The 14,141-nt window shown below is 35.0% G+C and overlaps 1 protein-coding gene across 1 annotated transcript; it reads left to right on the top strand.

Annotated features, from left to right (window-relative positions):
• The first annotated feature begins 894 nt into the window (after positions 1-894).
• LOC118036911 (CRM-domain containing factor CFM2, chloroplastic) lies at positions 895-13,410 on the top strand. The gene is made up of 13 exons (XM_035042772.2): positions 895-1,683; positions 1,792-2,320; positions 2,396-2,526; positions 6,148-6,465; positions 6,558-6,714; positions 6,849-7,141; positions 8,238-8,297; positions 8,387-8,440; positions 8,852-8,953; positions 9,240-9,413; positions 9,500-9,728; positions 12,437-12,567; positions 12,656-13,410. Exons 1-13 carry the CDS (start codon positions 1,009-1,011, stop codon positions 12,890-12,892), a joined length of 3,090 nt encoding a protein of 1,029 aa, XP_034898663.1. The 5' UTR covers positions 895-1,008; the 3' UTR covers positions 12,893-13,410.
• Positions 13,411-14,141: the final 731 nt, after the last annotated feature.

Genomic DNA, 14,141 nt, shown 5'->3' on the forward strand with positions numbered 1-14,141 from the left:
GGCCAATCCCTAAGAAATAAAATGTTAAAGGATGAAATCGAAAAAATAATTATAAAAAAAACTCAAAATAAAAAATAAAAGTTAAAAGAATGAGTTAAAATCAAAATAAAAAATAAATTAGAAGGCAAAAATAATTTTTTAATTTGAGGGCTAAATTGAAAAGAATAATAAGGTAAACAAAAATAAAAAAATGATGAGCATATTAAAAAAATAATACACTATAAACTTGAATTGAAGAATAAAATTAAAAATAATAAAACTTTTATAAAATAGTTAAGGAAAAAAAATCAGATTCAAAGGAATAAAGACCAGATTGAAAACATTAATATATGATAAATTAAAATTGAAGAATTAAATTGAAAAAAATAAAACTTTTATAAAAAACCAACAGAATTTAAAAGATAGATGATAGACAACAAACTACTTAACTTCCATTAACATGTACCGCACCAATAGAAAAAAAATGTAGCAACACTTCAAAAAGTAGTTTTGATAATTATTAGGTGTTATATGCACATTAATAACTTTTTAAATTATAATATTATTTAATTTATAATACCATAATACCTTCATCAAAATAACAAATAACAAAAACTAAGATGAAAAAAAAAAAAAACAGCCCCTTCATCAAAATAACAAATAACAAAAAATAAGATGAAAAAAAAAAAACCCCTTAGCCATAGTGCCATACAATTTTTTTATTTTTTTATTTTTTAACTTGAGGAATATTTAAGTAATTTAAATGGATATTCAACCAAGAAACAAGAACCGTCCCGTGGACATGTATTTGCATTTTGGTGTTTTTACTGTTATGAAAAAGAAAAAGACCCTCTTACCCCAGGATAGGCGAATTGTTATTTCAGTAGGATGTAAAACCGTCCTTTCACTGTTAAAATTCACTGTGAAGCGAAATGAGTCTGGCGCTCCCACGCTTTTCCTTCGTTGTAGTATATTTTTTGTGATGTTCTATCCAGTTTCTCATTCTCAAAATTTCTCATCATCCATGAAATGTTGCTTTCCCTTAACCACATTAGCTATGCTTGTCCTTCACCTAGAACACACTCTTCTTCTCTCATCTGCCCAATCCCCAAAACCTTAATTTTCGAGTACCATAATAGCAGTAGTAGTAATAATAATCCCTCACTCAAATTCCTCGTCCGGAGCTCCAGTGCCGACAACCCCCAAACCCTCCCTCATTCCGCCATCCAACGCATTGCCGACAAGCTCCGCTCCCTGGGCTTCACCGAAGAAACCGAAACCAAAGCGCCAACCACTGCTGGAGAAATCTTCATCCCTTTACCAAATCGATTGCCCAAGTACCGGGTCGGGCAAACTCTCGACCCGAGCTGGAGCACGCCGGAGAATCCGGTACCGGTTCCGGGGTCCGGGAAGGCTATATCTAGGTATCATGAACTGAGAAGAGAGGTGAAGAGAGAAAGAGAAGCAAAGAAAGGAGAGGCAAAAGTCCCGTCATTGGCGGAATTGAGTTTACCCAATGAGGAATTGAGGAGGCTGAGGACAATTGGGATTGCGGAAAAAAGGAAATTGAAGGTCGGGAAAGCAGGAATTACGGAAGGGATAGTGAATGGTATTCATGAGAGGTGGAGGAGGTCCGAGGTTGTTAAGATTGTCTGTGAGGATTTGTGTAGAATGAACATGAAGAGGACTCATGATTTATTGGAGGTTGGATAGGATTTCTTGATTGATATTCTTTAGTTTAGTGAATTATTATTATTACTATTATTATTATTTGTTTGTTGACTACGTTTTTCTTTTTGGTTTGCTATGCAGAGAAAAACTGGAGGGTTAGTTGTGTGGAGGGTTGGCAGTAAAATAGTGTTGTATAGAGGTGCCGATTATAAGTATCCCTACTTCCTTGCAGAAACTAGTTCAGTGAATGAAACTTCTCCTGATGCTGTACAAAACATAGACGTGGATGATAAAGAAGTTGATGAGGAGGGGAGTGTCCTGTCTGCCGTGGATGGCGCAGCTCCACCTGAACCAAGATCATCCGATGAAATAGTTAGACCGAGCTTAGTCCAAGGGGTTGGTTCCCCCAATAGAGTACGGTTTCAATTGCCGGGGGAGGCACAACTTACAGAAGAAGCTGATCAGTTGTTGGATGGACTAGGCCCCCGATTTAATGACTGGTGGGGATATGATCCACTCCCAGTTGATGCTGATCTCTTACCTGCTGTTGTTTCTGGATATCGGAGACCCTTCCGTCTTCTTCCATATGGTGTCAGCCCCACTCTGACAAATGATGAAATGACCACATTAAAGAGGCTTAGTCGACCCCTGCCTTGCCATTTTGCCTTAGGTGGGCTTCTCTTCAATTTTCTATCTTGAAGTCTTATGGTTGAAATCTGATGACTTGTTTCCTTTTTTATATCAGGTCGAAATACGAAACATAAAGGATTGGCTGCTGCAATTGTCAAGCTTTGGGAAAAATGTGAGATTGCTAAAATTGCAGTTAAGAGGGGAGTGCAGAATACTAATAGTGAGTTGATGGCTCAAGAATTAAAAGTTAGTAATTACACCTATTTATGCCTTTTCTTTCTGTTATGAATTTTCAGTTCATAAATTATGGTGCTTTGTTATGTATCTTCGCCAATCGATGCTTAAGTCCTTGTATCCATAGATTCTTCATTTCTTTTAGGTGTTAAGAGTGAAGACTAGTATATTTGGAAATCTAAGGAATTAGCTATTTAGCCAATCTTTTGGAAATAATTTCCCATTTCTCAAGTCTTTCTTACACTGATTGAAGCGGCTAACAGGTTAAGGTCTTTCTCACAAAATCATAAATGAGATTCTTGAGCAATTGGCTTTCCTTATTGCGGTGTTCTACTTTATTTCCATTAGATCATATCATAGCACCTCTAGTTGCATATCATCAAAGTGTAAATCCTTCTAGCGTGGTATATTCACCTATCTCTCTCTCTGAACTTGTATTCTGGTATGTGCTCTTAGATTTGGACTTCTTTCTTATGTTTGTTGAATTCCCTCTTCTGTTATAGAACCTGGACCATGGATGGCAAATTAATATCCGAATTTATGAATTAAGATCCCAATTATGAAAGTCGAGTATTAATTAGAGCAAATAGTAAGATTGGGTAAAAGTTTTCTATGCAGTTTTGTACTACATTAATTGAGTGGTTGTGAGGCCACTTGGAAATTTGTTTGTTTGGGATTGTGTCTAAGCCACACTAAGATCTATTCTTCTTAAAAATAGACTGCATAATTAACTTGAACACACAGTGAATGAAATTCTGCAAGGACATATTCTATTCTTTTCTGAAAAAAGTACAGAGGAGTTATAATCTCATTAAGTTCTATCATGATTTTTTTAAGACTGATAAGTTCAATTTTTTTTTTTAATTTTCTAGTCAACTTTTATTTTTATACTTCCTATAATACCCAAAGAAACATTTAAAAAATTGTTATTTAGTGTCTTTTATTGGTGAAACTTTACACTAAATATTAATAAGTAATTTTTTCACTCATAAAACATTTTTCTGGCTTTGTAGCCAAAATAATGTTTTCCACTTTTTTCTTAAGTTTTGCTAAAAGACTAAACCAGTTGTATATTGTAGTGTGATTTTCATATGATTTCATTCTTGCGAGAGTAAATATTATTAGCAAGTGGTGTAGTTAGAGAATTTGCTGTGTGTTTCACATTTGTGTCGCAAGCTCCCTTAACATTATATTTGGTTGAAAGAAGGGTAAGCAAGAATAGGGTTAGTAAGGACAAATAAAGGAAGGGAGTGGTCGTGTTTCAACATTTCTCTTCTTTGGATATGCAAGGGATGAGAAGGGAAGGGAAGAGAATGAGAGGGTTAGGAGAACATGAGATTAATTATAAATTGCAAAATAGCCTTAATGAGTGGAAGGAATTTATGCTTAATATTAATTTGTTTAGTGCCCGTCTTAATTTTGCCCTTTATTCAAGCAGTTTTTCCTCACAAAGTTGCCTGAAGCCTAGTGCTGTAATCTCATTTAATGCTGCAATAATTTCTGCCAGTTGTTCTTCAACTGTTATTAAATCAACTACTTATAGAAGTTCTGAAAACTAAATGGCCCAGATAGCCTGCTATAAACAAGCTATAATAAGAACCTGCTCTCTATGTTGCATATGTTGTCCAAGTTTTTTTTTTTTTTTTTAAAAAATTTTAAGTTAAGGATGTTTATGTCATTTAATAGTCTTAAACCCTCTAAACACCCCAATCTGGGGTGTTAAGATTTTTAATTATTTGAGGGGTTTGAACACTCCTAAACCTTTTCTTTCCCTAAGTATATTTAGAGCTGGATTATTGCAGATCTGGCTGTACTGGAGCTTCTAGCACCTGCAGCTTCCTGGGATTGCTGCATTATTGTGATGGCTTATAGGCAAAGTCTATGATCAGTTCATTTTATCTCATCAAAACTAGTAACCTGCTTTACACTTGTGGACTTCCACACCCTTTCCTTAGTGAGAACCAAACAAGGACAGAGGGTTTTATCCCCACCTTTTATTCCCCGAAGTAGTTTTACAGGTGGATTTTTGCAGATCTGCCTGAATTGGAGCTTCTAGCACCTCCAGATCCCTGGGATTGTTGCTTTACTGTGGTAGCTTGTAGGCAAAGTCTGTGATTAGTTTTTCTTTTTTATCTCATCAAAACTAGTAGCCTGCTTTAAGTTTGTCTCCTCCCACTTGGCATTGTTTACATCCAATCTCTTAATTACCTTGTTGGCTTTCTTTGAAGAGAGCCTTGATGGACTCATCTATGTTGATGATATCTTGAGATTTGGTGCTGCTGGCATGTCCACAGGTTGGGGATTGAGAGGGGGGGGGGGTGTTGTTGGTGAGAGCTGGGAATTATGTTCTCTTTTCTCATGCCAGCTACAGTGGTGCAGGTGGTTACATAGACTAATTAGGACCACCTTCTAGAAAAGAATAAAAGAGAACACAAGTAAATAACCTACTGACCCTCCTCTATGATGTGTGTTAGAGAATAATATAAATCATATCTTGGAACTTCACCTAACAACTTAAGTTATTGGGTTGAGATGATTCTTTGACATGGTATCAAAGCCTTGATGACCAAGCGGTCGCGAGTTCGAATCTCACCATCCCATTTATTTAATAAAAAAATTAAACACAAGTTAATGTGAGCTTGTGCAAGTTTTAAGCCTAAAGGGCTTTCACTTGAGAGGGTTTGTTAGGAAATAATATAAATCATATTCTAGAACCTCATCTAATAGCTTAAGTTATTGGGTTGAGATGGGTTTTTGACAATGTGAACAGTCACTACAATACTGATACAAACAGAAAGGAAAATAAAACTGACTTAACATTACCATCCAAAATGCAACTTTCCATAATTAGTTAAAAGACCCAACAACACGAGGCAAAGACAACCAAATTCAAATTCTTCTTTTCTAACTTCTCAGTATCAAACCCAACATCTTGTGACAAAAAACTCTTTGGACTTGTATGGTTTGGGTTATGACTTGTGTAATTTGTCTATGGTTTCTGATGATTTCAATTATTATAGATATGAAACCTTTGATTCTTGAATCAAATTGATACTAATTTAGAATTATACCATTCTAACAATGATGAACTTGACAACAAATTTTGAAGTTGTTATGACTCTGTTTAATTGGTGGCTCGCTCATGCATACCTTCTTGTGAGAGCAACTTGCATCTCCAAGTATTAATCTCTATAAATTGACACTTGATAGATGGATGACTATGTCTGTCTTCAACCAATGAACATAAACTCAAAACTCTACGCACTTAAACATTGGTTATCTAAGATACTTCCTTTTTAAACCCCCTCCATCTGTTAGTTATTTTTTGAGCTATCTTATCAAGTTAGAATTATTAGCTTATGGTTTCAGCTATTTGATCTCACTTTCCCTCTTCTGACAAATTTTGGTCCAGTCCTGGTATGGAATTTTCAATATGTTGTATGGACTCCTATCCATGCAGAAGTTTTTACAACAACTTAAGTGGATTTATTAATCATTGCATTATTCATAAATTACACATTGCAAAATAGTATCAAAGTTTGTTATTTTAAAAACCTTTATTTGATCACACCACAGAGAATGTTGATTACTCTAATTGTAGATACATGCTAAGCTTAAAACAATTTATTGTAGTGGCTGACCGGAGGAACTTTGCTTTCACGGGATAGAGAATTTATTGTATTGTATCGGGGAAAGGATTTCCTACCATCTGCAGTTTCCTCTGCAATTGAAGATCGAAGAAAGCGTGGAGATATGGATAAACGATGGACAGACTGTATTACATCAAATGAAACTTCAGAGGAGCTTAAAGACAGGAGTTGGAGGACTACAAATGCTAAATTCACAGATGAAATTGATGGTACCAATGACCGGAAATGTGATCTCTCTGAAAATAAAGACTTGAGGTCCACTGATGCAGCAATTAAAAGGACTAGCATCAAATTGTCCATGGTATGATGTTGTGGAGGTGCCATAGCTGTTAAGAATTGACTTGCACTTGTCACAAACTCTTATTTATATTAACACGAGGCATGTTATCACAGGCACTAGAAAAGAAAGCCAAAGCCGAGAAACTTCTTTCAGAGCTAGAGAAATCAGAGATGTCCCAGCAGCCAGAAATAGATAAAGAGGGGATAACTGAAGAAGAAAGATATATGTTACGGAAGATTGGCTTGAAAATGAAGCCTTTCCTTTTAATGGGTGAGTTCTTTGCAAGAAAGCACTGTTGCATGTATCTTTATATTCTTTCTTTCAGATTAAAGGGCTTTTAACTTGTCAAAATGAATTATCCCACCAAGATGGCCCCTGATGAATGTTTTCTCTTCTTTTCTCAGGTAGACGGGGGGTTTTTGATGGAACAATTGAAAACATGCACCTTCACTGGAAATATAGGGAGCTTGTAAAGATAATATGTAAAGAGAAGAGCTTTCAGGCTGTTCAAGCAGTAGCACGGACCTTGGAGGCTGAAAGTGGTGGAATATTAGTGGCAGTGGAGGGTGTCAGTAAGGGTTATGCTATTATCCTGTATCGAGGGAAGAATTATACACGACCTGCATGTTTAAGGCCTCCAACACTCCTGAGTAAAAGGCAAGCAATGAAACGCTCTTTAGAGGCACAACGACGAGAGGTAAACTTGGCTTGTATGATAGAAAGTGCATGTATTTTTCCCTGCGCCCTTGTGTGTGCACGTTTATATCAATACATTTTAGAGGTGAACATATTGTTGTGATGTCTTAAAATTGGGTGCTCAAGCTAGAAAAGAAATAACCCATGTGCTTGTTAATTTAGCTTACAAAGAAATTCTAAATAAATTAACTTATTTGAGAAGCCAAGAGGTTTAGCTTGTCTAAAAGCCCAAGGATGTCATATCTCAGGGTTGCCTTATTTTCAAGCTCTCATTCTCTAGAGCTTGGTTGCTAAAGATAAGAGTGAGTTGGATAGAGATTTGTTTTATATGTGTGAGGTAGAGTTGTAAGAGAAAAGAATAGTGTGTGAGAGAGTGATTTTTGGTGTAAATGGGTTTTGTTTGAGAGAATAATATGTGCGATTCCTTGTAATCTCTGTTTTCACATGTTGCATTTTTCTTACTATGCTTGCTCATGGATGTAAGCCAAGGTTGCCAAACCGTATATATGTTTTTATGTGTTCTTGTTTGATTGTTGATTCTTGGTCTATTTCCACAACGAATATTAATGATAAGGGTCATCCATTAACGATTAATTTTTAGCTTTCAAGGTCTGTTGACTATCTGGAAAGTAAAGAGAAGAGTTGTCCTGGCTTATCACCCTTGCCATGATATGAGAACCTTGAGAGCCCTTTGATGATGTTGTGCTTGCCTTTATGCAAGCTTTTCAATCATTGTTTTTTACTCGTTTCTATCTCCTTTGACTCAGTATGATATCTACGTTATCCTTTGGATTTTCTGAGTTGGGCTTTGGTTGGAGTAGATTTTATGTTAAAACCTTGCCCATTAAAATATTGTGTGGTGATTTCTTTTTCCTTTTTCTTTTTTCTTTGCATGCCCTGTCGAATTAAGTTGCCATTTTCCCTATCTTATAAACCAAGTGATGACATTTTGGCATTGATCAAGATTACTGGCAGCCTTTTGAAACATTCAAATAGTTGGTCCTTCTGATATCTGACCTAATATGCTGATTACTATTCCTGCTTAGTGACCTAATTTTTAAAGAGTTTGATTTTGTTTCCTTGTTTTCTTAATGAAGTCATTGAAGCTTCATGTTTTGCGGCTCACCAGTAACATAGACCACTTGAAACTTCAATTAGTGAGTATCTCACTTTCCTAAACTCATTTGATGGTTTTTATTAGCCAAGTACATTGTCTTATAAAATTTGCATATGATGTTTGACGCAGGTTAAAGACAAGGAAGCCTATAATGTACAGTGCTTTGATGAATCAAAACTTCAGGTGATTGGCTTTCCCTCCCTCTCGCACCCAGAAACATGTTGTGCACCTTGCACGCACATACACTAACACAACTCTTAGTTTAGTGCCTGCTGGCTTTGGTCTACACACTGCCCAACTATGTTCACTGTTTGATCAATACTAAATTGAACATTTTATTGTTTTACTTAAGGCTCTGTTTGTTTTGCGTAAAATATTTTACAAAAAATTGGTCAATGAAAAATATTTTATAGTCAACCTTTAAAATTAGTTTATTTGCTGGAAATTTTTTTCAGCCTATGAAGTTTCCGTAAAGTAATCCCACTTACAATATTATTCAACTATTTCAACTATCACTACCATTGAAAAATATTTTACATGTAAATCATTTTCCATCTGTAAAAGGCTAAATTACACATCTGCCTTCTGTTTCAGGTTAAAGATGAATTAGAAGAACCTGCAAGAACAGATTCTGAACTGAAGCCTGATTGTCATTCATATTCAACCATTCCTGCTGATTGTAATGCGATTATTGAGGTAAGATACATATCCACCTCAAAAGAGAAAAGAAGCATATCAATAACATATTTGAAAGTGAAACATACCTTGTCAGAGCTAATTTTACGTTTTCGCTTGGCATTTTAAGATTGCATGTTATTCATTTTGAACTGAAGGCCAAATAATAGTATATATGCATTCTGATCACATTTAATTAATGCACTTCTATTCTTCTTTATTACATAACATTGGTTTTAAATTTCCCATTCCTTTTTTTTGTCATTATAACATCTAATATGGAGTTTGGCATTTTGTATTATTTAAGACTAGGGATGAACATGGAGTTGATTCAACTGCTGTTAATCAAAATGATAGCCTGGGTGCATCAGCGAATCATAAGCAACTTCAACCTGCTCAGCGGTCTAATTGGACTGATCTTTATCCAACATTTGATGGGAATAGGACTGGTGAAAATGAACCTAATTCTTCACCTGAATTCGTGAGAAATGAAACCTGTAATAGTCTTCTATGTTTTATAATACATATCTGTAGCTTCTAATCTGGTATTGCTTATTGACATTTCAGTCAAATGAAAAGAATGTGTCTCACCTTAATGCCAAGAACTGTGTTTCTTTCACTGAGGAAATGGGATCATCAGTCAAATCAGCTGAAAATCAGTCGGGAGAATCAGTTCCAATTGCGGTGGAAGAGGACAATAGAAAGCCTTCCAGCGTTGTTTGTCTTTCCAATAGAGACAGACTTCTTCTACGAAAGCAAGCCCTCAAGATGAAAAACCGTCCAGTGCTTGCAGTAGGTGATATTCTATTCCTGTCATCTCATTTTCTGATTTTTTTTTTATTCTACTTTCTTTTACATCATGGTTTGCATTCCCCTTCAACTAATGTGGTTTCTAAGGGTGCTATTCTCAAACCCTGTGATGGTTTAATGGCGTTTTGTCTTGCAACATTTGCAATAATGGCACAATGAACCTGGTGGTTCCAAAAAACACAAATAGGTCTTTGTACTATCATAATCATGACAAGTTGTCTACCATCCATTTCCACCAAGATTTGAATTTGGGCTATTTTGTAAAATTAACTAAAGTTCATTAAAAATTGAAAAAAAACACATTAAAAATTGAAAAAAAAACTAAAAGTCAAAATCAAACAACAACAAATGAAGCTCATAACTACTGTATCAAATTTGTCCTCTGACGCCCTCCACAAGCAAAACACAAACCTAAATCTAGTACTGTGAACAACTACATCAAATTAGGTTTCAAATTGAACCCCTATTTAACACACGATTGAAAAACAAAATATTAAAAAAAAAAAAAACTGTTGGGAGTCAACTAACAATGCAGCAAGACATGAAACTTCTTAAGCGGCCCATGCTATGAGATTCCGCAAGCACAACAGTTTCAGTTAAGCTGTGTGATTACTGACAGTTTTTTGTACTCACTGTGTTTAACTTGTGAGACATTGTTGGAGTGTTTGATGGTGGTTTCTCTGTTCCTCCATTTTTCCCCATGGCTATATTTTGTTCAGCAATTTTGCTATACAGTTTGATGGTGGAGGGTAGAAATTGAAGAGAAGCTAGATTTGGGAATGGAGGAACTCTTTAAATCGTCAAAATCTGAACAAGTTAGTTGGCTTTTGGGTCAGATTCTTGTAGGAATGTATGTGTGGGAACAAAATATACAGCTTTAGTGGATCGTTGTCACTTGAAAGAAGAAACTGAAAGTCAGTCATGCCTGGTGAAGACATTCCTTTGAAGTGTTTAAGGAGGAGGGGGAGTTGGTTTAGAGGAAGTGAAGTTGATGATGGCCTTTTCATTTCTAATTTATTTATACTTAAAATTGAAGGTTTAGACTTTGAGTTGATATTTTCAATTTTCTTTTTACAATTTAGATTTATTAGATTTTATATTTGACAAATCCATTTATTACTTAATATAATTTTAATTCTTTTAGAGTATTTGACAATCAGGTTTAGGTATTTATCAGTGGGTGCTAGTGTGGCAATGGTTCCTAAAGTACCCAATAAAATTGGAACATGACTATTGTCTGCTTCCATAAAATATCTCAAATTCAAATGTCAATAGGAATTTTAATGGACGTGGATGGAAGGATGAAAGTTGCCATGTTACAATAGCACAAGGACTTGTTGCCACACCATCGCCCACCAGTAAAATATCTCACATTAAACCTGACAGTTTCAAAAACACAATTGGACAAAATATTGCATTTTTCAAAGCCACCGGATGTAATGTGCTAAAATTATAATAGTCAGGGGATGAAAAATGCCATTAAAGCACAGGTTCTTATTTTCGTTGACATCATGGTTTAACCCTCTTAATTCTATTGGAGGACATCAATTTTGTGTGATCCACTTTTCAGATGTTAAATGTAGTTTTGTTTGCCTTAGTTTATTTTCTGTACTCTTCAAATCATTGTAGTTTGTTTATTCTAAATGAAGTGACTCCTGCTCTTTCTCCCCGCTCTTTCAAGCCTTTTTTTAATTTCTTGAGACAACTTTGAAGGGCTTGGATCAATGACTGAATTCTCTCTATGGCTAACTTGTCTTAATATACAATTACTCTTCATTTCGCTCTTGACATACAAAGTTTATAATTTATGAATGATTACATGTTTTATAGAGACAAAGAATTAGGAGTTCAGCATCCCAATCTTCTTAATTTAGAGTATAAGCAATGGAGACACCTTCCAGTTTATTTACCCTCTCATTTTATGTATGTTTACATTCTGACAAGCATTCTTTGTAGTCCATTCAAACTATTAATAAATGATGTATAAGAATCAGCTTCCATTGCAAGAAAATCCTCTGTAGTGAGAATAATCTTCTACCACGAGTACACTCTTTTTTGTTGCCACTATGAAACCCAAAAAACCTAGCTTTATGAAGCCCCAAAATGTGCTTTTGTTCATCAGCTGAATCTGCTAGTCATGGCTTTGTTTTCTGGTAAAAAAAGTGGACCCCAAGTTAAGGGACTTTCTCCAGTAGTCAAGTGGGGTAACCATGCTGTTAATGAGCTGGTCCTGCGATAAAAAGAAACTTTAAACTACCCCATGATAGGTGATGGATGTGAATTATTGTCTTATATGCACCAAGACCCCAGGATTTAGTTGTTAGTGAAGTTATTTTGCTGCATACTTGAACTGTGCTAACTTTCTTTCCTTGGGTTGATGTATTTTTTGTTGAACTTTCGGCATGACCCAAAAATGTTGAAAACTTTGAACCTCAATTTTCTACTTTTTGCATGTTTAATAGGCAAATTGCCAACCAAACGTGGCATTTCAAATTTGGTGATCTTTCCACTTTTGTTTGTGGACGATACAACAATACATGAGGAAAATGTTACATATTCCTTTCTGAACATGTTATATGCTCCCAGTTTCCAACCTTAGCCCCTCTACTCCCCACATTCTTTCTTCCGTAAGGCATAAACTAAACATAGGAACTTACTGAGTCTTGTATCTCTGCTACTGCAATTGTTTTCTAGGGAGGAGCAACATTGTCACTGGTGTTGCAAAAACAATAAAGGCCCACTTTCAGAGGCATCCTTTTGCTATTGTACATGTCAAAGGCAGAGCCAAAGGAACTTCTGTCCAGGAGGTGGTTTCCAAGTTGGAGGTCTGAACACTAATTTCATGTTCATTTGGTTAATTTAAACCTGAATAAATTAATTGGTAAGAATCTTCTGCTTCTGTTTAATCCACAGGAAGCAACAGGTGCAGTTCTAGTCTCTCAGGAGCCCAGCAAGGTCATACTTTACCGGGGTTGGGGTGCAGGTGAACCAGGCCACAAGGGCAAGGAAAATAAGCAAAATGCTGGGGAGGCATCTAGAGCAAAGGGCAGGAGTCGGCATGCTGTGTCTCTTGAGCTCATGGAAGCAATCAGACTTGAATGTGGGCTACAGCACAACCGTCAAGCTAACAGACCAACTTCATCTGTATAAATTTGAGAATGTGCCTGAAGAATTGCATCCATGGCCATGATCAGTGCTTGTACTACAAAATGCATATTAACAACTTGGTGAAAGATCATCCCTCTTCACGCTGTCTGCGTAGTGGAAAGTACTCGTTCTCAGATGATTTTGGATAGTTCAGCAAAGAGCAACAATGATTTTGCTCGTGTAAGATGCTTGACAGAAACTTGGTTTCCATCTTCACGAATGAGCCGCATGTTCGGATTCCTTTGGATCAAGAAAAATGAAGGCATCTGTGTTTCTACTGCATAGACTTTTGCTTCAAGAATAAGATGGGAAGGAAAAACAAACGAGAAAGTCTCGTTCGAGATTACGATCATATATATATATATATATATATACAGATTTTTTTTATATGATGTTCGTATATAAGAATTATAATTAAAATCAGGAATTTTGAGTATTTGTGTTTTCGTTTAAGTCTAGGGGATATTTTACAATTTAATCTTAAAATCTAAACAGCTAGAGGAAAAAGTTTTTTTTTTCCCCTCGATTCCCTTGCATCTGTTTCGTTCGCTCAAAAAGGCTTAAAATTTCTTCCAATATAGTTGTTAATTATTTTTCTTAAAACTAATGAATTTCTTTTTCAAACAAATCATTGAGTGAAAATTTCTTCCAATATAGTTGTTATTTATTTATCTTTAAATCAAATAAAAAAAAATCATGTTATAAGCTTTAGATTAAGATATACATTCGAAATGTATTAAATATTAGGTCAACCAATATTAAGGTCACTTTAACCTTGAAAACTTTATTTATAGTACATGAATTGTTTTACACACCTTATAGTATCTAAATTAAGTCTTTCATTAGTAAAAAATGAAAAGTATTTTGATATTTAATGATGTGTAATTCTTTTATTTCTATGTTTCAATATATGAAAAAAAAATATAGCTATAATTTATTTATTATTTGATTTCATTTGATCTAATTGGATTGAATTATTATCTAATTTGATCAGGTCAAACTAAAACAAAAAAAACTCCATTGAGTTTAACCCAGAGTTCGATCCTCATATGCATTTTCATTTAACTAGTTGTGATCTAGTTATTAAACTTTTTTTTTTATTTATAATTTTTTTTTTAATATAATGCATGGTTTTTTATATAATTCATGTAGGATTTTTATGGTTGTTTGCATAGATTTGAAAGTTTAAATTATATTTAATGATTTTATAATTCATGGATGGTGTGTGTGTATATTAAACTTATGTTTTATT

Source organism: Populus alba, chromosome 1 (genome assembly GCF_005239225.2).
Source record: "Populus alba chromosome 1, ASM523922v2, whole genome shotgun sequence".
NCBI classification, from domain to species: Eukaryota; Viridiplantae; Streptophyta; class Magnoliopsida; order Malpighiales; family Salicaceae; genus Populus; species Populus alba.